Genomic DNA, 25,543 nt, shown 5'->3' with positions numbered 1-25,543 from the left:
GCGTCTTTCAACAAATCTGCTGTTGCCTGATCGCCTTCCTCAGTTAGAGCCGAATACCTGTCCGGCAGCGAAATCCCGAATTCCTCTACTTTCCCTCTTACCACTAACTCGTTAATGGACTTACGCTTCACTAATTCCTTCCGTTCCCTCCTCAGGTCTAAGCTCATTCAAGACCTTACCATTCTGTGGTTGCTACAACGCACCTTTCCGAGGACCTCCACATCCTGCACGATAACAGGGTGAGCGCATAGTATGAAATCTATTTCATTTTTAATCTTACCATTGGGGCTCTTCTACGTCCACTTAATGTCCTTTCGTTTCCGCTTATGAGGCTTCAGGCCCGCCCCCTCGAAATTTTTTCGTACATGTTATGCACCGCCGACCAAAACAACCACCGGCGCCAGAAATGCTTCTGAATTTTCTCTACAATGTCTTTTTCAAGCTCGAAAAGACATTTCGGCGTGCATATTGCGAACTCGGGCTGGATTTCGTGGCAACGCCCATGCACCTGGAGTAACATAACGCAAGGAGCCCCATACGAGCACAAAGTTTCGATGGCGAGCGGGCTCGCCGTGGCATCTCGCGGCGGCCACGGAATCTGCGGAGCGCATGGATTTCAATTCTGAAACTTTATGGGTATAAAGTGCCCATAAACTTTGTCCTTCAGATAGCGAAGCAGCAAAAATCAGTGCAAGTAAGAAGCTCGAATCCTTCAGGTCCATATACTCGTAATTAGGAAAACGTATGACTGTTCATTAGCTTTTAAAACCGCGGAAATTTTTGTCATTTATGGTAACAGTTAGCATCACAATCAAAGTTATCAAGCGAATGCGAAAATTACGAAGACATCAGTCCCCAATTTTGACCGACCTTGCTCATTGAAAGCCCGGCCCACGCGGCGTTTCCCAATAAACACACTCGGGTATTGGGTAGTTCAGCTTGCCGCATCATCTGTGGCTTTCGTTTGACCTTTTCTTTCCTTTTTAGCTACCTGATTTTACTTCTATTTTGAACCAAAGCAGTACCCTTCTTTAATATTGGGTGCAGAATAATTGTCGCTGTGCAGGCAGCTAAAATACACCTTTTCATATTGATTTCTGCATTCTTCATCTATATATTCTACCCATATGGTGCTGTCGCGACCACAGCATAGCCCAAGTACATACCACGATTTATGCGATCATGCTTTTGTTCTTGCCTGGATCGTCTGTCTTTCTATGCGTAAAGATTACTATCTGTGATTGCGCAACATGTTTGTCTGCCTTGTTTGACGCATTATGTAGAGTGGCTTTTGCTTAGATGTGTAGATTTATTGGAGACTTATACGTATATTTAAATATCTTGTTGCGAGGTTTTGTGAATACATGCGGTGAGCTTTGTTTCTAGTAACACATTTTTCCCCTAAATCAAGCTGCATCTTCGCATTTGTAACAGTCCATTGTATCTTCGCATTCCTAATGCATATTTTGCATAACTCCTGTTTTGTATATACGCTCTCTGTTGGTACTATAATTTCCGTGCAATCACTCGTTCGTTAAAATTCGTTAAAATATTTGTCCACAAATTGTTCAATTCATAGCCTTGATGTTTTTCATATCAGCGGCATACACTGGTTTGCTGGTTTCGAACTGATACAGTTCTGAAGTTGGAGTGGTATTTTCTTATTAAATGGACAAAAAACATGAAAGCATTGATATCAGTTATTTCTGCCAGAATTTTTGGAACATATGAATATATTCTTTTATGAAAAAAATTACCGATGATTCCGTCACTTCATAATGCGAAATTTGAGCGCAGCTCATCAGCTGTTTCAGCCTTTCGATAGATTGAGTCGAAGAATTCGAGCAAGACATGTATGCACAATTACAGACAACTTGTTATTTTTCACACATATTCCTTCTTTAAGAAACACTCCACTAGCTGTTCTTGAATGTCATGAAGGAAGCTTTGTGGCCGGAGAAATCGATATATGCTCGACTTGCTGCACCAATGGCTGGTTCTCAAAGACGAGGTCTATGCAAGTATTTCGCGAGATTGTCACGGCCATGGGAGGCGTTACGAGCGAGAGGGATGGAATGTTCTCCAGCATAGTGGTAGAAATTCCTGTTTGTCTTTGTATACACATTAAAGTCCCCACCCACCCTGCCGCCCTGGCAGGTGACAGTTAATGGTTGATCGCGAGAGTTCACTCACCTCGTGCCACGTAAGAAGGGGGGGGGGGGGGGGGGGTAAGGTTAGCCCTCTCTGCATTTCTTGGCAATAAATGTTTCCACCACCACCACCACCGTTGTCAGCGCTAACCATCTCTCTCCCATCACCCCACGTACCTACAAGCGCGATTCAGGCGTCCGCTGACCAAGGAAGCCAGTTATGCGCACTTCCTTTCCTTAAAATGATCGGAGTGTAAAACGTTAACGCCAATGCCAATAACACAATTCACGCCGACGGCCTATGGCTTCAGCGCCGCGTTCCTGGCACAACGTTGTCAATGCATGTAGCCCACATCTCTCTCTCATCACCCCACGTACCTATAAGCGCGATTCAGGCGTCCACTGACCCAGGGATCCAGCTATGCGCACTTCCTTTCCTTAAAATGGAACAACGTTACGTTGTCAATGCCAACGCATGCAGCGCACATCTGTCACTACCGCCACGTAGCTTAAAGCAGGTGTCCACTGTTCCAAGAGGGCAGTTATGCGCCTTTCCTTTGCTTTCCAAGCTCCCGCTCCATTGGTTTCGCAGCTTAAAGTGCGAGTAAGGTGTCCACTGCTGGTTACAACGGACAACGGCGACGCCGCGAAACGCAGAAACGGGCGCCAAAGAGCTGCGCTCTAAAATACATATTTTACTTGTATTGACAGTGCGTAGTGTTCAAGAATTCGTTTGCAGCATCTAATACACAATGGAACTGGCAATGGCAATGCAGTTATATTCGACAAATTAGGCCGCGCTGCAACGTGAGCCAACTCGGTAACTCGCGAAGCCAGCAAACGCGGGCATCCCACACCGCCGAGCACCGCTGTACTGGTTGTACGAACGCAGTTTGCTCACGCCCATATACGGTGGAAACTCACCAAATAAGCCGTCGTTTTCATTTTGCAAAAGTGTAACTGCTTGGATGTAGTGTTGCCAGCCAAGAAAAGTGCAAGTGCAAGTTTGACAGTTTGACCATTTGACCGTTCTCCTTTGGCAACCATGTACCGCTAGGAGTCATCTTTAAAAATGGCCGTTTGTGTGCTGTGTTTGCGAAGGCGTCAAATTAGGGTAGTTGTGGGAGCGTGTCTGTGATTGATTTCTGATCTTGCAATGCATGGCATTAAACCAGCAGTTTGCACGCGATCACAGCTGCTTTCGTTCAGTTCATGGTGTATCAAGGGACAGACACGAAACATCATCAGGTAGTTGGGTCTCTACCTTGCTGCTGTTAAGCGTTCGTGATGTGTTTAGCATGTCTTATTGGTTCATCTCGTATGAAGCACTGAGAGATCACATGCTATAATTAAGTTTGTGCACACCGAGGGTCATCACATGCCGGTTTCTTGCGACAAAATTTCGTATGCAGTGTTAAGCAAACTATTAGACGCGCATGTGTGATCGTAGGCGTTCACATCCTTTTTTTTTCTCTCATTCATTTTCAGTTCCCACACTGCACGTGCGTGGATGCGGTTGTTACAGTAGCTGAATATGCTTGTTGATGTCGAAGTGAGCAGCTGCAATAAACGCCGGTTGCGTTCATCGCTGCGACAACATGAAGCTGAGGACACGCTGGAAGCGCAGGAGAAGTCCTCTTTTTCTGTCCTGGTTGCCTGTTTTGTGGTTACTCTGTGCTCCGACTGGAGCGATGAGTGGTTTAAAAGCTCAACTAGCAGACTCTATGTGCAATGTGAGCCATCCTGAGCAAAGGGTTCTCCTGCAGTACTCCACCTCAGTTGTGCGAAACGGTATGGTCATGTTTGCCTCTCCTTTCAAACTTTGCTGCTCATGAAGTAATGTAGCGCTCTGACGTTCCTGTAGGAGAAACTTGCAGACTATTTAAATGTGAATGCTCTGTCATACATAGTGGCATGTTGAGAACTTTTAGCAGCAACAGTGTGTTTGCTAAGCTGAATGCTAACATTTGCCGAAGGCTCTGTTTTCATAAATTAAAGTATAGGAGTACGAACTAGATTTTCAATTTAGCGGCAGAATGCCAGTAAAACAAGCATGGGTGTGTCTTAGTGTTTCAGTTCTTGTAGTGTGTCTTGTGCACAGTTAATTATGCAGTTAAAAATAATTTAAAATTTCAAAGTCAAAGGGATGGTTTCACATGTTTATAACCTTTCCGTTTCTGTTCCATGTGGTATTAAAATGTTTTTCAGTTGAGTTCAACTCACCAAATGTAGTATTTTTGATTAATGGGCAATGTACAAGTAAACACGCACCGAAGGTGCAAAAGGGGTCTTGATATTCTCTTGACAGTGTTACCCTTTGCTCATTGTCTTTGGATCAACTGAAGTGTATCCTTGGTGGAGAGGTGATATGCTGTGTACAGAGTCTGTCACACTTGTCTAGAGCGCTCGAGCGGTGCCGTCCGGTGGAAATAATGCGAAATTCTAAAGAAGGCATTGACTTTCACTGATAATACTTGTGCTGGGGAGAAGCCTAATAGACATGTGCACCACACAGGCACTAGCACCTTACCCCCAGCAAAGCAGCTACGGTAAGATTTAACTTCATTTGCTCCCTAGCACACCGCTCGAGCGCTCTAGACAAATGTGATCACTCTGTACATTATGGACCTGTGCAGACATCGAAGAACAGTACTTGTTGCATTTGTGGCCTTGATAACCTTGTATTTATGGCCTTCATTTGTGAAAGGCAATGTACTAGCTGTTCTTTTAGTCTGGCCTGAGTGCTTTGTACATTGCCTTAACAAATGAAGCAGCTAGCACTTGTGACAAAATGATGAAATGACTGTCCAATTCTCTTATCCTTTTACATGCAGTAGCTGCTTATTAGGAAATAAGACAGGTTGTGTCGCTTTAAATATGTTATTTGTTTTCCGATAAGTGCTGAAACTTTGTGAAAGGGCTAAAATTAATTCTGTGTTCATAGGAATGGTAGACAATAAAATTGTGCACATCACTTACGATTACATGTACTCACCTACAGCAGTAGAAGTAATGTTGTTTGAAACTGTTTCTTATAGAGCACTCTTAGAGAAAGGCCTCAGGTTCTTATTGAGCTTTTAACAGCTAGCTGGCTATGCTTTGCATGCCAAGAATACTGACCTTTCTGAAATTTTGAAAAGTGAATTCGGTGTACTTTTATCGTTTTTTTTTCTCAGTTTGAGCCAAAAAGTCCAACCCCTAGTTTTAATTCACAATAATTCTAAGAAGCAAGATAGGATATGTATTTATTTAACAGGACAGTGCTTTTTTTTTTGTTTGAATTTCATTACTTTTCGGTGGCTAAATTTTGTTAAAGGCATTAAAAAGAAGAGAGCAAAAGTACTATGTTGAGATAAGGTATAGTTAGTAAAAAATTTAAACATTGCCATGTAATTTTTACAGCTTCATTCCGGTTTCAGTTTTGTCTTTGGTTTGTTGTTTTATTGGGGTTTAATGTCCCAAAGCAACTCAGGCTATGAGGGACGCCGTAGTGAAGGGCTCCGGAAATTTCGACCGCCTGGGGATCTTTAATGTGCACTGACATCGCACAGTACACGGGCCTCTAGAATTTCGCCTTCATTAAAATTCAGCCGCCGCGGCCGGGATCGAACCCGCGTCTTTCAGGTCAGCAGCCGAGCGCCGTAACCACTGAGCCACCGCGGCGGGGAGTTTCAGTTTTGTCTGTTCAGCTGATTTAGAATATGGCTGCGGCAGCCATATTTCGATTGAAGTGAAATACGTAACGCCCATGTGCTGTGTGATGTCAGCGCATGTTCTAGAACCCCAGGTGGTCTAAATTAAGCTGGAAACCTCCGCTACAACATCCCTCATAGACCATGTGATGCTTCAGGAAGTTAGACCCCACAATTCACAATTCTTATTTCTTATTTACAGTTCTTATAAATATGTACAAAATTAGAGTTGTACTTTTGCTGTCCGAAATTTAATTTACAAAAGCAAACTTTCAGAAAGATCATATTGTGAGTTGAAAGTAAAGATATGAATTGAATTTTTTGCTTATTCTATATGTGCTATTAGCATGAAAAAATTTTGTGAAATGCCAGGCCCACAGAGTGGGAATTGCTACTCATCCATGACAAGTACCATGATACAATGATGTGATGCATGAGCCTAAAGTACAAGTTCAGATTGCGCCATTCAGTTCAGGTCTGCTTTGTCACAGTTGACTACAGTTTGCATTTTTTGTGGGTCCAGCATCCTGCAAACCTTTGGAATTGATAATGTAGTCCCAGAAAAGATAGGTGACCCAATGTATGGGATATTTTGAGAAGATTTTCTAATAATGATAGAACTCTTCTGTGTGCTATGCAAAGAGCATGAGTATTGTTTAGCCAGTTGTGCTGAGCTGTTTTTATTAACAAGCTTGCAATTGTTTTGTTGGTTTTGCTTGATTTACACATGAAGCCTTTTATGGATTCTAGAGTACATTGTCACATTCAAGCACTATTACCGGAGAATTGCTCGAGACAAGTTCATTGATGCAGCCCTCAGAGCATCAGGTATTGGTAACTGGGAGCGGCTGCCCCGCCAAAATGCAGCAGCTGACTTTCCCAGTGACTTCGAACTTATCAGGGTATGTGGACGCATGATTGTATGCCCCGTTTTTTTCCAGTGATATGTTTATTTCCACCACTGTGTGAATTTTCATTGGAGAAGTTCTTCCTTCTCTTCTTTTTGAAACTTCTTAGGATGAAAACTGATTTTTGTGCTCTGAAGGAAATGTCCTGGTCATAATTTCAACATTCAAAAGTTGGGTAGCTAAAGCCGTAACTGTGAAGTAAAAAAGTGCATTGCTTTGTCCTACTTGTAGCTACTTGAAGGAACTGTCGAAGAAGGGCTGGCAGCTCTTAAGGACCATCCACTGGTCAAGTATGTTACACCACAAAGAAGTGTGACTCGTACTCTCAAGTTTCTGAATGGCAAGTACTTTTCGACCTGTTCATTTTTTAAGCAACACTTGAAAGGCCTAGTGTATTGTCAAGTTGAGGTCCTTGCTTATTTTTGTTCACTTCACTTGACTTTCTCTTTTGACTTATTGTTCTGGCATATGAATATATTCCTTTGTTCTGAATGTTTTGGTTTTCTTTGTAGCGTCTGATGAAGAACTATGCAAGGATTTTTCATGTTGGCACTCATCACGCCCATTTTCAACAAGAAATAGCCTTGCTTGGGTATGTTCTGAGTGCTTTCTGTTTTTAAAAGTGTCGTGTAAGCTGTAACAGCAGTGACTATGAATGCATGTACCTGCAGTTATATTCACAAATTTTTCTATTTTTCTGTAAGCTCGGTTAAAAGTGGAAGTGCTGTTGTCTGTTTTGTTGTTCCATATGCACAAAAAAGAAAAAAACGAGACATTTAAAAGAAAACCATTGCACTTGCATTAGCCTCTTGAAGCCAGCCTGAATAATTTTAGACAGAAAAACAAAATATGCGATATCTGACTGGTTTGGACATACTGTGAGGCTAGTGAGTTTCATTTATTTCTCGCATTACAACACTAAGAACCAGACAGGACAATACATATACTTGCATATTTTGCCATGGGATTTTTTTTTAATTTTTGTACGACAACTACTAGTCCATTCGAGTTCAAGCATTGCACACAAAGTAACATTTTTGTCTGCGGTCTTTGAAACGTAATTCAGCGTTGCCACTTGCCTGGATTGCCTGTAAATGATGAAAAACTGCTGCCAACTGCGAGCACATTTTTCAACAGGCTAGCCAAGCAGCTGATCCAATAGGCTCCCCCACTTGCCTAACGAAGAAGCGACCAATGGCTTGGCTCAGTGGACGAGCAAGTTGTGTGGTTGCTTTGAAGATGCCATTTCACCTTTTCATAAAGATTACAAGTCACCAGAAATATTCATCACTTCTCTTACTAAGAAACACCGTGAAATGTGACAGTAATCATCAAAGCAACTGCACAACTTGTCTGTTCACTGAGCCAGGACAATGGTTGCTTTGCCAGCTCGCAATAGCCTGTTGGATCCACTGCCTGGCTCACCGCTGCACAAGTTGTGCTCACAGCTGATAGCAGTTTCTTAATAATTCCTGAAAATCCTAGAAAGTGTCAGTGTTAAATTACTTTTCAAAGAATCTAGACCATAATATGCTACTTTGTGTGTAATGTTTACCCCCTGAATAGGCCATTAATTTGCATGGAGGAATTATTAAAATTCTGGTTGCTAAATATGCTTGTCTGTGTAGAAAAGACAAGAGATACACATGGCACCTTGACCTTTCGTTTGTCTCAACTTGTTTTTCAACTTGTATTTGTGAAGAATGGCAGGGGGCAAACTTATTGGCTTTTACATATATATGACATGTAGTGATCTGACGCGCACACATCTCAGAAAATGTGCATGCTGTGTGTATTGAATAGCGCACAAAAAAGGTGACACTTGGTCAGGCCAAAATTTTTTTTTTTTCTTTTACAAAAATGCATTTGTGAACTGAAGAATATGTACCATTGACTCATTCCTTTCTCAAAAGGAATTAGTTGAAACTTCATTTTGTTATGCCTTATGCTGATATTGCAGTTACCTTAAACTGGATGTGTGCAGATGTTTTAGTTTCAAATTGAGATCAAATAATGACCAGCAAACCTGCAGTGTGCTTGCCTCTGAGGCATTAGAATGGACAATTGTGGTTGCAAAAATGTCTCTGCTAGTTGTCATGCCCCCTGCATTTATACACGCTAATTTGAATCCTGTCTGACATGCCGAAAAGAAAAGGCAGCCTACATTGGTGCCTTGAGTCATTCAGAATGTCAGTGCATGACAATACTATGCTGATCATGTATTCTTTTTTTTTCTTTTTCCATGCTCGTGAAGAAATGGTGCATCATGAGAACATAGTAGCCCTCAGCAGTAAAAATTAGCTTGTCTAATACCGGGACACACTTTTTATGGAGAAATGCACTGTGCAAGATGTCTTTTATTTAATGTTCTTTCAGTTTTGAACCTGTTTGCCAATTGCTGCATGTGCTGTGGCATTCAGTTTCTTGCTCGTACTGTGTTGCATCGCCGCCGTCACCTGTTTGGCATGCTGATTTTATTTTGTGGTGATCAGATCACCTGGTCAGTGTGGCTGGCTTCTTTTGTGCACTTGCATGAGGCAAGCAGCGCACGCACAGATGCATCTTTTCGGCAGATTTCTGCAGACATTGTTGATGAAACTCCACTTTGCATAAATTCCAGTACATAAAAGTTCTATGTGGACTTTTTCTTGCCAAGCAACCCCTTGCTCCCATCTTGCAGACTACATGGAGGTATTTGAACCAGCCAGCTTCTGGGATCATGGATCTTTTTGAAGATATGAAAAAATAGGAGGCTGTACTGTGTAGTAGAAGCACAGAAATTTTTTCATGATGTTTTGGATCTCGGCTGTGGCAGTATATAGGAAATTAGCATTATGGCAAGAAAATCAAGGTGCAAGATGTATTACTAGATAACATAGCATTTGGAACCCAGAAAATGCATGGCTGTTTGCTTCATTACTTACCATGGTGAGGAAAGCGCAAAAATGTTGAGTAAGACCTGCATATTTTCTCTGAATAAGCAAGCGGTCATCCACAGTTCATCCATATTGTGACTTTGATGTAAGAGGTCTGTAGCTGAACATCATTGGTTCCAGTGATTTATCTCATCTATATATTCTACGCAAAAAAAATTTTTGGGCATTGTTTTGAGTGTGACCTCCTATGAGCACTTTATGTATCATATTTTGTGTTTGATGGACTTTGATTAAACACTGAACTTTTTTCACCACTATGTACTTGGTACTTTTCGATTGGAATTTCGTATGAGTTTAAATAACATTTAAAGTTTCCACATACTCATACGTGAGGAGGAAAAGAAAATGGTTAAATTTCTAAAAACATTCTAGTTGTAGAAATTGAGTTATAGTCTTTAGAGCTCTGCATTGGTTAGAAACTCATGCTAAGTGCCGTATCTTATATTTCATCTCGTATAAGAGGCTTACATGAATGACCTGCCATATTGGCTCCATGGTTGTGAGCATGAGTTGGTGGGTTTGATCCTGGCTGTGGAGGCCACATTTTGGTGGAGGTAAAATGCAGAAACGCTCGTGTACTGAGATTTTGATTTATGTTAATAAATGCCAGGCGAAAAAAAATTTATTTGGAGCCCTCCACTTGTCAGTCATTCAGTCTCACATGGAGAAGGCTTGTGTGTGTAGATTTCCGTTTTGACTTTTTCTTTAGAAAATTTTGCTTTTATTTGTTTAGTTGTGGCATTCTGTGCATTCAAACTGTAAACAGAACAGTGAGGGCTGCACAAAATGCAGTGAAAAAAGTACAAAAAGACAAGTCCAGCTAGCATTTTATTCTGCATGGTCACTACATGCTGTGAAGGGAAAGGGCTGCATATTACTAGCATTATTTGAGAGTGAAGTGAGAACAGCCGAGGACTGTCAAAAGTTTTTTAGGTAAGGAAAGGTTCATGTTATATGAACTATTGGCATCACTTAGCATGTAACTGTGGCAGTGATAGTGCTGCATGCCTATATTTTCCCTAGTTTTTTCCAGATTTTCACCCACCTTTGCGTCTGAATGTTGCAGCAGCACTTCTGTACCCTGACTGCACAGCTTACCTGTATAACACTAAAATCTACCTATGTTTTCATAAGCGTACAGAGAATTATCCAAGCGAGGTCAGAAGAATAGGAAGAGGAAGAAGTAGTGGATGAGGAAAATGGCCCTGACAGAATTTAGGGGCTTCTGTGGGTGGTCGGTGGGAATGCATTGCTGCAGCAGTTTTGCCCAGCATTTTGCTTGCGCATGTGCAGATTCTTTTTGTGTTGTGTGTATATGCAGTGGCCATTCTTGTTTTCTTGGTGCGCAGGAAAGTGCATTTGCACACGAACCAGAGCGCAGCCCACAGCGCAAGCTTATGCGTGTCATTCCCAGGCAGATCACAAAGGCTCTTCAAGCTGATGTCCTCTGGAATCTTGGAATCAGAGGTATGCAGTTTTTATCTGTAGCCAAAATGTGTTACAGCAAGATAAACATTTGATGTGCACTGCCGTGTGTCAGTTAATGAGTTGCCTCTATAAAAATACTACTGATGGCTGTCATTCAGCTGGCTTGCTACAACCGGTGTAAGCTTTAAGGGGGGACACTGGTCTTGAAAAAAAAATTTTTATTAATGAAGTCACAGTTACAAAATCTTCAGGGAATATGTATTTTTGTGTGCTGATTCTAAATATGTCATTTAATTTCATGTAAAACAATTCCTTGAGCACATATGCACTTTTTATGCTAGTATTTTGCGAAGAGTTTTGAAGAAAGTTTGCTGCGGGAAACTCGCTGAAATGTATGCCATTGGGTTCTCTTGACACCAAGGAATACAATAAGGATGAAGTTGTCTTCCTGCCTATCATAGAACTTAAGTTATAGAGTTTTGAAGTTGTCGCTTCAGAAATGAGAAGGAAAATGTGTATTCCTGTGTGTGAAGTGGCAGCTTCAGTACCCTATTACTCAAGTTCTATGATAGGCAGGAAGACAACTTCACCCTTATTGTATTCCTTGGTGTCAAGAGAACCCAATGGCATACATTTCAGCGAGTTTCCCGCAGCAAACTTTCTTCAAAACTCTCCGCAAAATACTAGCATAAAAAGTGCATATGTGCTCAAGGAATTGTTTTACATGAAATTAAATGACATATCTAAAATCAGTGCACAAAAATACATGTGCCCTGAAAATTTCATAACTATGACTAAATTAATAAAATTTTCTTTTCAAGACCAGTGTCCCCCCTTAAAAGGTGTTTTTATATTTCCAAAATATTTATACTGGACAGCAGCATGGTATATGGTAGATGGGATCTGTTCTGGTAGGCGGCACTGGGCTTAAATTCGTACAGTTTGCCCACCATGGTGGCTCTGCGGCTGTGGAGTTTGGATGCTGAGCATGAGTTTATGGTTCAATCATAGCCACAGGGGCCACATTTCAACAGAGGTGAAGGGCAAAAATGCATGTGTACTGATTTTTCAGTGCATGTTATTGGAGTAAACCCCAGTGTGCAAATTAAATCCAGAGCCCTTCATCGCAGCTTATCTTGCAGCCCACAACATTGCTTTAGCATGTAAAAATCCTGTGATTGACATTTGAAGGTTGCACATATGTGAGCGTTTGTTTCAGGTGTGCCTCTGTAGTGGTAAGCCACACTTCTTCACATGCTATGAATGGTAATCAAGAAGCTTATCATTTTCATCTTTCCATATCTTTCCTTTTTTTTTCCCCTAAGGGGCCAAGGTGAAGGTAGCAGTGTTTGACACTGGGCTTCCTAAGAATCACCCTCATTTTAAGAAGGTCAAAGAGCGGACCAATTGGACGAACGAAAAGATGCTTGATGATGGTATGTTTTCACTAAGTAGCCCTTTGTACATGCAGTGCTGCCAAATAATTGTGTGTAGTGGTGTCAAGTGGAACTATGAGGGTCTCATATTAAATGTGCTTGCAGGTTTAGGCCATGGTACTTTTGTTGCTGGTGTCATTGCAAGCAGCCGCGACTGCCTAGGCTTTGCACCTGAGTCAGAGCTGCATGTGTATCGTGTCTTCAATAAGGACCAGGCGAGTGTACTGTGTTCTAGCTCTGCTTGTGCAACAGAAGTTACTAATTCAGTCGTTTTCCTTTTAGTCATAATTGCTGCATGGCTGTGCTTGCTACTTTTTTACTTTTTTTACTAGTAAGGGAACTTAAGCACTTTGAGTTGTGGATAGGGGTGTGTGAGTAGCACTTTTTCAAAACTGAATCGAATACGAATTGAATATTTTCACGAATAGTATTTGCTACTTGTGTGAATTTTTGCACAAAATAAAGAATAATGCAAACATCTAAGTGCTACCAGCTGCACACTGAGGTATGGTGCTATAACCTATGCAGTTGTAGCCATGGCTGTTAAAAGACCTAACACTGAACTCCACTAGGGGCTACACAACACGAAGTTAGTATGCTAACTTTATTATGACCTTCACATCAAACTTTACCTTTTGTAATGGTGACTGCAGCGAACAACTAGCGCCACATCTCAGTAGATGAGATGGGTGAGAGCTGCGTTTGAGTCATGGATTCCGAGATTGGGCATCAGGTCAGGGTTTGCTGAACCTGCTTGAACCCTGCTGTATTGCCAGATCTTTGAGGCCATGTATGAGCATTACAGACACCGCTACACGAATGTACAGTGTTGCAGCGCTGAGCCCCCTTTGCTGCTCAAGCCGATTGTGGCAGCATGCTCTAGCCTTCGGAGTGGGCCCCGTTTTTGAAACAGCCCTTGAAGAAAACTATTGCGTGCTTTATTCAAACTTCATGTCAGCTATTCGATAAATATTTGAAAACTTGAGAACATATTTGATTTGTTTTGAATAATTTTGAACATGTAATGTTTGATCCATTCAGTGAATTGAATAGGAGGATAATCGATTCACTATTCGAAAATTTCAAATATTTGCACACCCCTAGTTGTAGACCATTTTATGTTTCAGTAAGGTTGGTCAGTTGTGCTTTTAAAAAACATATTTTTGCAGTTCCTTTTGAGGTGTGATCTAAACAGCTTGTGAACATTTGTGAGCTGAGTGAAGGTACATCCATGCACAGTAGTGTTTGTTGCACATCTTATGATGTCATATTGATTGCACTTAGTAATTTAAACCTGTTCTTTTTTGTAAATTATAGTTGTCGTACACATCTTGGTTCTTGGATGCATTCAACTACGCCATCCTGAAAAAAATTAATGTGCTTAATCTGAGCATTGGCGGACCCGACTTCATGGATCATCCATTTGTGGACAAGGTAGTAATCTCAGTCTTCTTGACCACATTTGCATTCTTTGCATTGAATGTGTTCTGACATACCATCCTTGGCTTAGATTGCATGCAAGCAGTGTGTCAACTTACTGCATAGGTATTTTGTGGTTGTTGTATGGATGACACTTGTAGACAGGATACAAAAGGCAGATATGCAGTTCATTGGAAAGACACTGAGGACAAAGAGTAGTTGGCCTGTATAGATAGGGTACCGCGTTCTAATCTTAAAGAGGCCACTCTTACTGAAAAGGGAGCTTTTATAAAATAGAAAAGGCAAAAAAAAAAAAATACAGTAGCCGACCAATTTTTGGGACTTCAGTAATTTGGACTTGCATGATATTTCAGACTTCGCTGAGGAACCGCCACGCACCTCATAGGAACATGTACGTTTTCATGACTGATATTTCATACTCTGTGGAGTTGGAAAGTTCGATGTTTCGGACGCCAGCAATGCTGTGGGGATCATTTTTCAGCTGAAAGTTTGTTTTTTGGCCTAATATAGACACGAATGGGCATCGCAGTCACAACCAACCGGTTTTCTGCTGCCATGAAAGGTGCCATCTTGGATTTAAATCGATTCAGTCGGACGGACTGTCTTAGATAGGCTTGGCTATTTGTACTTCATCATTGACTCTTGAGATAATGGCACGCTCTTCATTGCCATCGAGATGGCCTACAAAGGGCGTGCAATCACATTGAAATGGACAGCTGGGCTCTGCCACAGCTTGGATGACACCACCCGCGGTGTGGGGTAGATGGGGGGGGGGGGGGGGGGGGTGCATTGGGAGGCACTCGCGTCTGCTCGCGTCATCCCATAGGTTACCTCTCTCGCAGAAACTGACTGTTTCGTGCGGCACATGCATTCATTCGCGGCATGACCTGTGGCCGCATCGCACTGTCTGGTATCATGACTTGAGGTGGTGCAGATATATGATGAAAGCATGACTGATTCAGAGAGAGTCCAGCATTATCACTTGCAAGTGGAACATGGGGAGCAGAAAAGCTCGCGGTTTTAAAACCGGTTTTTCGCAGAAAGATGATTTTTTTTAAGCCCACAGATTTTTTGGACTGTTCGATTATTTGGACCACTTTCTGTGTACCGCAGAGTCTGAAAAATCGGTCGACGACTGTACATGTGTCGTCATCACCGGCCAATTTTGCAAGTAAACTGTGTGCGTTGGCACTGATTTTTGGATGTGGATCCCAGAGGCTGTGCTAAGCCAACATTTACTTTAAAACGGTGCCAACCAGTCGTTTTCACTGTGCCTATCGTTAGCTTGAATCAACGAGCCGAAAAGTATTTAGATAGAGTTTTCTCAGCCATAAATGGATATTTTGCTGCCGGAGAAACATCAGCATGCCTAGAAATTGCCAGAGAGTCAATTTTTACGGAAAGCAGTAATTGGGTGGAGTTCTGCTGAATGTCCCTTTAAATTGAAATTGCCCTTTGCCCTTCTCTTCATTGCTGTAATGAGTAAGTTGGTATAAATTTGAACAGCCTTACCAACATTGTGTATGGCTTCCTTTCTTTTTATTGAAATTTGACTGCAGTGTATCTGGGTGCTGTAATGCTGTTTGGCTGATTCCACGTTATACAGTATAGTAGTTTTCTTTACTGTCATGGGTGTAACTTAAAAAATATGTGTGTGTGTGGATGCATGCAAGCATGGGTCTGTGTGCCTGTATTTGTGTTTTTGAAAGTGAGAAAGCAACTTATGAAGATATGTAGCATTGGTATGTGGCCTAGTACTGTTGCACATTGTGGTCATGTGTTAGGCACTTTAGCCATAAACTTGACTAACCTTCCATGCTATAATAGGTTCACTTGCTACCTGTGCCTTGTGATTTGAGCCTGCGGAATTACTGACAGTGAAGTTTTTCATTCTTCTGACATAGGTTTGGGAGTTGACTGCGAACAATGTCATCATGATTTCTGCTATTGGCAATGATGGCCCTTTGTATGGGTAAGGTTTCTGCACTCTAAAATTTGTCACTCAATTTGTTCATGTGTGATCAGTTCTAAATATGAAATAATTGACCTTTTATGTGGTTTCTTATGCTCTTCAGCACCCTTAATAACCCAGCTGACCAGATGGATGTGATTGGTGTAGGTGGAATCAACTTTGAGGATCAAATTGCACGCTTTTCATCACGGGGAATGACAACATGGGTAAGCCTTTTGGTACACAAAATAACTTTGTAGTCTCTTGCGCTCTGTGAACTGTCAAACATCAGTTAGTGCCAGTGTAATTTCACGCGGTTAAAATGCATGCGCCTTGAAATAATTGTTGAACATGTGTTGAATATTTGTTATGTTTGAGGAAGTTTTAGCGAAGCAGACTGCTTAAACTTATGCCAAAGCCGTTCAAAGAGGCTGTTACAGTTTTGGGCATTCACTGAACAGAACATTGAACTTAAACCTTTAAAACTGGAGAGAAGACAGTTTATTTCCTTTGATGGAAAATTCTTCAGCGCTTTCTTTTAATTGCAAAATGTTTGCTGTATTACACACACAAAGGGCTAGACAAAACCTTTTGTAATGGTGGTACATTCATGAAATTGAAGCATTGTTGTTGGTGGTTGCTTTGTGCAACAGCAATATGTTTTTATGTTACTTGTTTGATTAATTAATTAATGACTTACTGACCTACTAAGGTTTCTAAGTTGCATACTTAATTTATAAGCATATGCCATGGCATAATATTTGTATTGAGACCCTTATTGCAAACATCTTTTTTTTACCATCGTGCACTTGGAAGTGCTTCTGGACTGGCTGCTGTGGTGGCAGATTCAAGCAGTTGCAGGCGTTGCCACACGCAAGCAGCCGCATTCTTGTGCTGCTCTGGTGTTTTGTGCACTTTACTCAGAATATGCAAAGAATGTTCTGTCCAAATTATTTTGTTTTAATTTATGCAGTTTTGCGTTTCTTGGGGGACTCGGCAGTTTGCTGCTTAAAATCTTTATGGATCTGTACCAGCCTTAAAGTTCATTAATCTTTTATTACTTGAAAAATTATGCTCGTATAAGGTGATTTTGTCTGCATCTTTCCCTAGGCAATGGTCAGTGATAATCCCCACAACATGTACAAATTTCTTTTAAACTATTGACTCATATGTTGTGGGACACCCATTATAATACGATAATTTTTGGACTGTGATCTGCACCCATTGTATTGTGTGCAGAGCTCAGTTCTGTATGATAAAGAAAAATTGTATAGTACTAGATTTAGTTCTGCTGGTATATATATATACCACTGGGTGCATCAAAACGTGAATTGCGGTACCAAAAAGGTACAGTGCAGTGAATACTGTTCTTTTTTGAGGCATTGCGACTGTTTTCCTGTAAGCACTGATTTCACTATCTTCCTACCTGTAGAGAGAAACTCCCAGCTGTACATGCATTATGTAAATCAGGCCCCTTTGATTAGCCATGTGATTTTCATTTCAAGGACAAGTAACAGTATTTTTTGAAATCAAGAAGACAGTTAGTGCTAGTAAATGCAAGTAAAACTAGTCAATTTTATAATAGCAACAGAAGCTCAGTGAAAGTTTGTATGTAAAAGAAATGAATGTTTTACTTTATAGCCCACTTTTGTAGGTAGTCCACAAAGCACAAAATTTCAGCGTTTGAACATTTAAGGCCCATTCACGCTTACGAGCTGCAAAGGGCACGCTACCAGCAGTCACTTGCGACCAGGCAGCAGCCCGACGACACCGTTGTTCACACTTGCAAGCGCGACCAGCGGGTCGCCTTCTCGTTGGATTCTCGTTTTAAGCGAAAACTCTTGGGAGTGACGTTGTTCGCGCGCTTTCGAGAGTTTCATCTGTTTTGGTCGCGCCTCCTATACTCGCGCTCGGTCCTCTAAACTGCTATTCGCAATGTACTGCAACGACCCGAGCGAAGATGAGGATGTCGTGACAGTTTTGATGTGCACTGCGGTCGCACATGCGTCATGATGACAGAGGCGCGCTTCTCTGCAAGGCCGGCCTACCAGCCTGCAGTATGCCGGCCGCCAGCATCAGAAAAATGTGCCAATATTGGTTGTTCGCGTTCATACCAAGCCCTTGGGTAGAGAAATGTAAAAAAATGAATCATTTTTGAACATCACTGGCCAATACCGAGTTGCTGGTAGCAGGGATAACTGCGACACAAGCAAATTTCTTCCCATAGCCGCTTTACTGCTGCTGCCCAATGCGGCTCGACTGTTGCCTGCTAGCCCCACTGCTGAAGGCGTCGCGGAAATCGAGCATGTTTTGACATCATTATGGTAGAGGTCCACAATGAAGCGGTGACAAAAGCAGCATCTTAATTACTAGCGCTGGCCAGGATCCGAAGTGCACCTCAGCTGCGACATCGATATGAAACCAGCTAGGCTTAGCGACGACTAAGGCAGCCAGCTGGGAGCAGCGCAGGTCGTCGCCCGGCGCGCCCGTGAACGGTGTCGTTGCCGGAAGCTTGGCTCGCTCGCTGATTGGTTCAGCGTCTTGAGACTCGCAGTCGCAAGGCTGGAAAATGAGGAGCGAGTGACTGGCCTGCGACTGTCGCGTTTTGACCAGTACGACCGTTTGTGACTGTCGCTTTTTGACCAAAACGGTCGCACGACCTCTGCGACACGCAAGTGTGAACAGACCTTCAGTCTGTGGACTGTACATTGGGAATCACGGTACTTAGCAGAAATTTTGAATGTATGTGCTGCTGGGAAAAATTAGCTAAATTATCTTATTTTGCTTCATAGGAGCTTCCTGGGGGCTATGGTCGTCTTAAGCCTGATATTGTGACATACGGCTCCTCTGTTCGAGGGTCTGCTGTTTCGTAAGTCCTTATTCTCTTCTGCATACTTTTTCAATAAAGCTCAGTTTCAGTTCACAAAGCTTGTAATTTGTTTAGCAATAGCCTTATTGGCAAGTGAATACTGTTTTAAGTTTGCCCACTGAGCATACACACAATGAAATGCAAGGCGCAGATGTTTTCGAGGCTCAACAGTCGCGTGCCAACGCTTACATGCTGGAGAGCAAGAAGGCAACCTGTAGCAGATAACTCCCAGATGTTACTATTTGTGTTTTTGTGGGTAAACACTTCTGCTAGCATTACTGAGGCTTACTGGCTCAGTAATGTGTGCTTTTCATGGATCCTAAAACACCTTTTGAGTGTGAAACACACATCTAGCATGTTGAGTCTATCACCATGAATAACTCAGACAAATTTCACTGTCCTGTCCAGTGCATGGTGGTCACAAGGGGAGTGCCAAGTGAGCTGTTTTCTAGCAGTAGGAGTTTCCATATGCAGCGTATGGTCAGCTAGCAGTCAATGGCAGGGGTAGACACATCACCCACTGCATGACCTCGGCACGTGGGTGCCTGAATACCTCTACTCTTGGCTGATTGCTGAGGTCTTGGTACCACAAAATCTGTATAAGATTATTTAAAGTCTCATGAAAATGCATTTAATTCTTTAGTTATTTCATACATACTGCAATTAACAAGAAGAATTTGTGTAAAATAGGAGGGTTGCTATGGGCAATGGCAGCCTAGATGTAAGATTGGTAGGCGGAGTGTCATTTCTAGAGGCGCAAGTCAAAAGAAAAGGGAGAAGAGAATTCGATTGGAGGAAACAGCAAGCGTTTAATGTTATATCTTTAATGTGTCGGCATTTGTTTTGTGTGTAAGAAGAATTTTTTCACGGAGCCATCACTCTGAGGTACCTTGCCAGTTCTTGAGCATTTCTCGTGATTGATCAAGATGTGTTTCATGGGCTCTTTAAGTGCGTTTGTTGCCAATTGTTCTATCGACGCAGCTGGCATTTTTGTAATTTTTTTTGTAACCCATGGGATGCTTTGCATTCTAGAGGTCTCTTGAGCTACACTTTATAGACACTCCTATCCTTCCTCACGGATAACCTACCTTTGGTTAATACCGTAGAACCCTGCTGTTATGTTTCTCATGGGACCACAAAAAAAAACAAAAAAACTTACCATCTGGGAAGCATAGCCGAGTGCAGCATGTGAAATGATAGTACACCATTGCCTGCCGCTTTTTAAGTTTTTCTTGCAAGATGAAACTTGCTTCTCTGGAATTCACGAAGATTTGTGGCTGTCATGATCATGCAGAATTTCCTAAACACCCTGTGATGGCTCTCCATCTGCCTGAGCAGCTGTCAGTGGAAGGGAGGCAGTGGCGAGAAGGTAGGATTACATAATCCTACGTAACGTCTGCTCATGGGACCTGGAAATTTCGTCTTTTAAGCTGCAGGTGACAAGAAAAGAACAGATGACAGAAACAAAACCAATCCACGCAACCACATCTCTTATAGTGCTGCTCACGTGCTGTCTGCTGCGGTATAGTTTCGTCATTTGGGCTTGCATCGCAGATGTGATGGAACTGCACCAACAGGAAAAGCACCGCCCATAAGTGTGCATGTTGCTGGCATGGGCACAGCGCATCGGAAGCCGCCGTACGTGGTGGTTGTCAGGCGGCAATGGAGTCCTGCTTTGGCCAGCGTGTCGTCGCCGTTCCACAAGCGCTGAACATAGGCTGTTAAAATGCCAGCGGAGTAAAGCACTATCGCGAGGAAACATTTCATGACGTGTCATGAGGAAAGACTGCCGCAATTCCGACATAACAGCCGAGTTTTTATTGCATGGATTTTTATGGGAGCTGGAGCAGGACTGGCTCTTGAAGACGTCGCAGCTGAGAGAGCTCAGCACCCGGGAATGAAACATTGGAGTTCTGTGGTATGACATTATGCTTGGTGAACCTCAATATATTAGAGTGGTCCATATTTTCCCGCAAAAACACTTTTAAAAATTTTGTGGACAATATTCCAAAGTGCTGAATAATGCACTCACATTACTAACATTGTGGTTGGCACAGTGGAGCAAGAGGGAGGGTTGAGAAGGGACATAGAGGCACTGCTGTGACTGATACCACATTGGCATTTGTCGATTCCTTCTTTCAAGTTTTCTTCAGGAAACAAGAGATAGAGAGGCATGTTTGGCTCAAACACTTTGTGTACCTTATTAACTGAAAAAATATGATTGCATCTTCACCTGCTGTGCTAACTAAAATTTTGCGACTTACCAACTTGAAATGCACTTTGGGTTGCTTACTCGCTTTATGAACTATTTATCTTAGCAACACAGTTAGTAGAAGGTTTACCGGCCTATTCTTGCTGACTGAATCCGTATTTCTGTCTGAGTGTTCACTGCTCTTTTTGGGTAGCATTCGCTTTGGTCAGTTGGTGTAAGTTTTCAGTTACAGCTTACTACGCCAATGCCCATGCCAGTGCCGTTTATACTGGAGAAAGTCTTTCATGCAGCTGTTGCTGTGAAATTGCACGATTTAATTTAGTCTATGCACTTTTCTTTGAATATAAACAGGGGATCATGTCGGTCATTGTCTGGAACCAGTGTTGCTTCGCCAGTGGTTGCTGGAGCAGTGACGCTTCTGATGAGGTGAGGCAAACATATCATGTGTGGTTGTGCTTGCAAGTCTCTTCCTTTTCTCCAGTTGTGCTCAAATCTTGGAGAAATTACGTGTGTTCACCAACCAGTAAATTGTTTGATGAGTAAAACATTCCTTCAGTTTGTATGTAACACATTAGCATCAGTGTCAGTGACAGCTTTTGTGCAGTTTACTTTTGCCATACTGTGGGCTGTGCACTACTGCTGGTGCAGGTTGTGGGCTCTTAAGAGTACATTGAGGACAGATTTAAATTGGCCTAGACTAATGAATTACAACTTTTAATTAATAGATGACCACAAAGAGACTACTTTTTGAGAAAACAGTTCTTATAAGCTACAAAATAGCTAGAAATTAATGGCAGGCCGTCACCAGCAGCCATTTCCATAAGTCAGCTGTGATGACATCAGGTGAGGTTTCTGTTCAGTAGAACAGGAAACGCTGGATTGCTCACCCAAATGCTAAGGTAACTTTGCTTCGCTGTCACTAGTGCACTGTTATTAAGGAAGGCCAAAAAATAAAGCTTAACACGGAAAATTAAGTGAAGCAACCTCACAATGGTTATGGTTTATGGGGGTTTAACGTCCCAAAGCAACTCAGGCTAGGAGGGACGCCATAGTGAAGGTCTCCGGAAATTCCGACCAGCTGGGGTTCTTTAATGTGCACTGACGTCGCACAGCACACAGGCATCTGGAATTTCGCCTCCATCGAAATTTAACCGCCGCAGCCGGGATCGAATCTGCGTCTTTCAGGTCAGCAGCCGAGTGCCATAACCAGTGATCCATATTTAATATCATCATTGTCATGAGTTCGAATCGTAATGGTGGGAAAAAAGGTTACAACTAATTCCAAACCTCTCGGCAATGAATATATCTTTTTCAGCTGAACAAATGTTGGCACAGTTGTGAAGGGCCCAGCTATTAAGAACAAAAACATGATGGAGTTGTCACTCGAAGTGGGAACAGTGTTGGTCAAATGTTTAGGGGAATGTTGTTCCCCTAAACATTTGACCAACACTGTTCCCACTTCGAGTTATTGATCAATTTGCTCTCGCCCTACCATAAGCTTGCCGTCCCGGTTAGCTCAATTGGTAGAGCGACTGCTCCGGTGAAGCGGTGGTCCCGGGTTCGATCCCCGGACCAGGACGAATTTTTCTTTAACTACGAAGTTTCTGAGAAAGCTGTATAGCTTTCCTTTGTAGCCATAAAGCTGCGCTCGGGTGGATGTCAATGAGTAATTACTCCCTTATTACAAATCTACTCCGTCTTGGGGGATTCCCCTAAACATTTGACCAATGCTAATATTCATTGGTTTTTAGCTTCAGCGTTTGTGCGACTGCTCTCTGGCTGGACTTGTTTAGTCTGGTCACTTTGTCACTTTGTCTGGCCTTCAGGAGATCACAGTTTAATGGGCTTTTAAGTGATGAATGATATTGTGTTGCAGTGGAGCTCTGCACTTGGGATCAGCGCTGAACCCAGCAAGTGTGAAGCAGGCTTTGATGGCGTCGGCTGGCCGACTGCAGGGCTTCCCCATGTTCGAACAAGGCTGGGGCAAGCTGCAGCTCCTCGAAGCTTACCGGGCTCTGGTCAACTACCGTCCTCAAGCTACACTCAGCCCCAGCTACTTGGACCTGAGCGAGTGCCCTTATATGTGGCCCTACTGCACCCAACCGCTTTACCATGGTGCCTTGCCTATCATTGCCAATATCACAATTCTCAATGGCATGGGTGTGTCAGGCCGCATTGTTGGTAAGGTGAGTAGTGCACGTTTTAAAGACTCATTCTTTTTATTTTTTCTTCATACAGCAATTTTTCCATGCTCAAGTGAACAGCGTAAAAACGTGAGCAAATGAAGACACGTAGATATGGGGCACAGTGCTGCATGTCATGTATTTGTGTCTTTTGTGGCCAGTGTTTTTATGCTGTTCACCAACTAGGCCATGCTTCCGCATTCCATGTTCAATTCACCACACACCTGTAACCCTTGAATCTGCTAGTTGTAGTGTGTTTTGTTGATCTTAGTTAGTGCAAATTTACTACAGGTGATAGTCATTCCCAGGCAACACTCCCTCCCCTCTCTCTCCCCATCTTTCTCTTGCCTTGCATTCGATTTGATTGGTGTTTGTTGGAAGGAGTTGTGTAAGCCAACAGGTCGTGTGTCCTGTAGGCTGTCACATGTGGCGTGTGAGAAGGATTGCTGAAGAAAGCAAGCTCTTCAAGGAGAGGACTGCAAGTTAGAGTAGCATCAAGGCGCAGGCTTTTCTCGAATTGATGTTCACATTTGTCAAAGCAAAGGCTGTTAGTGGTACTGTAAAGACCGGATTCACGTATAATGTGGAAAAAAAAAAAGTTTTAATCCATGTATATGGAAGGAAAGCTCACCAAAAGAATTTGTTTGCACTGCATTTCACAGTTTAGTGATCGCCGTCATCGGGTGTGCTGTCTTCTGAGAGTACCTTATCAGAAATCTCTTTCCTTAGAATCTCGCCTTCATTATTGTCGAGCGCATTCTGTATCTTGCATTTCTTAGAAGTGCGACAAATGGGCTCCTCGGAAATGCTGGCCCAGGCATCTGCGTTCCAACTGCAGAACGTGGCTGGAAAGGCCCATTACAGCCGTCTGGCAGCAGTAACTTTTCCCTGCCTCATCCAGTCCTCATAGCAGCGCGTGACGCAGTGTTGATGCATTCAGTAGCTGCGATTACTTTCCTTTTAAAAGCACCAAGTATTGCTTTCGCGGCCCTGACATTGTGTGAGGTGTGATCAGCCTGCTTCTGATCCCATGGGTATGCATGGCTAGCATGGGCATCTCAAGGTCAGTGTGGTGAAATGGCGTTGAAATCGAAACTACCAACCGACTCTGCCACTGAATACAGCCTTCCCTCACTGGAAGCATGGTGGTGGTAGCGCTGGGTATTGATGGAACCAGAGCTGCAGATTTGAGCTGAAAATAGTTATAATTCGCATGTAATACCAGGCGAAAATTTGCCATGCTAAAATCTGGAAAAAAAAATGTATTGGGTTTTTACAGTATGTAGTCAAAACTCAATATATTGAACATGGCTATTATGAATTATTGGCTATATCTAAATGTTTCTAAATATTTTTGTATAACGAATTTCAGCGATATCTACATACTTGCAGTTTTTACTTTATATGTCGAACGTGGTTTGCCATAAAACCAGAGATATGCGAATATTCGAAATTTTGAATAGGAATCGAGTATGTTTGTTACGTGGTTCATATTCATATAAATTGATATTCGATAATTTTCGAATATTCGAAATTGCCCGATTATTGGAAAACTGTTGGATATTCAGCAGCAGTTAAATACCGCAGCAACTTTCATATGGTTTATGTGAAGTTTTCTTTTTCCTTTGGCGGAACCTTGTTTTTACCAGCACCTTTTTTTCATTCTAGTGCTTAGTTGTCTGTGCAGCATTTGCACCCTTTTATTTTTTCTGTATAGTTATTGTGGCAGTTTGGGTTTGAACATTAAATATTTATTATCCTTTTTGTTCACATTATGAACTACAACCAAACTGTCATTGCAATTCTCAATGCATTGAATACAAGCAGTAATTTTCAATCAGTGATTTTTAATTTGTGAAATTGCCGTGCAAGTTTCACTTTATAAAGCAATGGAAAGATTTGAGCTTTGCTGCACACATAATTAGAGTAGAATGGGATGTGTAAGTGTGTTTGTTGTGGCAGGAATCTTGTTCTGGCTTCGATGGGCCACTGGTGGAAAGGTCAAGATATAGCCAGAGTTCAATTTAATGTTGAGAATTAGTGGAGTTGATATAAGGGAGCAATCGAATTCTCTAAGAAAGGCTTCCTCAATAAAACAGGATTTCTTGACTAACAAAGTAATTTTCAGCTCCTATGACTTCTGATATTACAAATTAAACGGACGCCGACGACAAATTGAAGTTTTTCTGTAGTGATAGATTACTGCATTCTAATGACAGAGAGGCTACTTTCATTGAAAAAGGAGCTTTTGTAGCTAGAAAAAGCTGAAAAATTCAATACAGGCATCGCTGCCACCGGTCATTTCCACAAGCGAACAAGATGACGTCAAGATCAATTT

At 42.2% G+C, this 25,543-nt stretch overlaps 1 protein-coding gene across 2 annotated transcripts in view; it reads left to right on the top strand.

Annotated features, from left to right (window-relative positions):
* The first annotated feature begins 3,230 nt into the window (after positions 1-3,230).
* S1P (membrane-bound transcription factor site-1 protease) overlaps positions 3,231-25,543 on the top strand; it is a 56,307-nt gene continuing 33,994 nt past the window's right edge. For both annotated transcript variants that reach the window (XM_089581920.1, XM_089581919.1), the window contains exons 1-14: positions 3,231-3,398; positions 3,639-3,941; positions 6,593-6,744; positions 6,982-7,090; positions 7,263-7,342; positions 11,036-11,153; positions 12,440-12,550; positions 12,656-12,765; positions 13,868-13,984; positions 15,895-15,962; positions 16,066-16,168; positions 18,734-18,810; positions 21,374-21,448; positions 22,899-23,208. In XM_089581920.1, the coding sequence (XP_089438046.1) occupies positions 3,749-3,941; positions 6,593-6,744; positions 6,982-7,090; positions 7,263-7,342; positions 11,036-11,153; positions 12,440-12,550; positions 12,656-12,765; positions 13,868-13,984; positions 15,895-15,962; positions 16,066-16,168; positions 18,734-18,810; positions 21,374-21,448; positions 22,899-23,208 (1,623 nt within the window). In that variant the 5' untranslated portion in view covers positions 3,231-3,398; positions 3,639-3,748. The remainder of the gene's footprint in view (positions 3,399-3,638; positions 3,942-6,592; positions 6,745-6,981; positions 7,091-7,262; positions 7,343-11,035; positions 11,154-12,439; positions 12,551-12,655; positions 12,766-13,867; positions 13,985-15,894; positions 15,963-16,065; positions 16,169-18,733; positions 18,811-21,373; positions 21,449-22,898; positions 23,209-25,543) is intronic.

This window comes from Amblyomma mixtum, chromosome 3 (assembly GCF_055824585.1).
Source record: "Amblyomma mixtum isolate Tamu chromosome 3, ASM5582458v1, whole genome shotgun sequence".
NCBI lineage: Eukaryota > Metazoa > Arthropoda > Arachnida > Ixodida > Ixodidae > Amblyomma > Amblyomma mixtum.
This window is presented reverse-complemented; position numbering and strand designations above follow the sequence as displayed.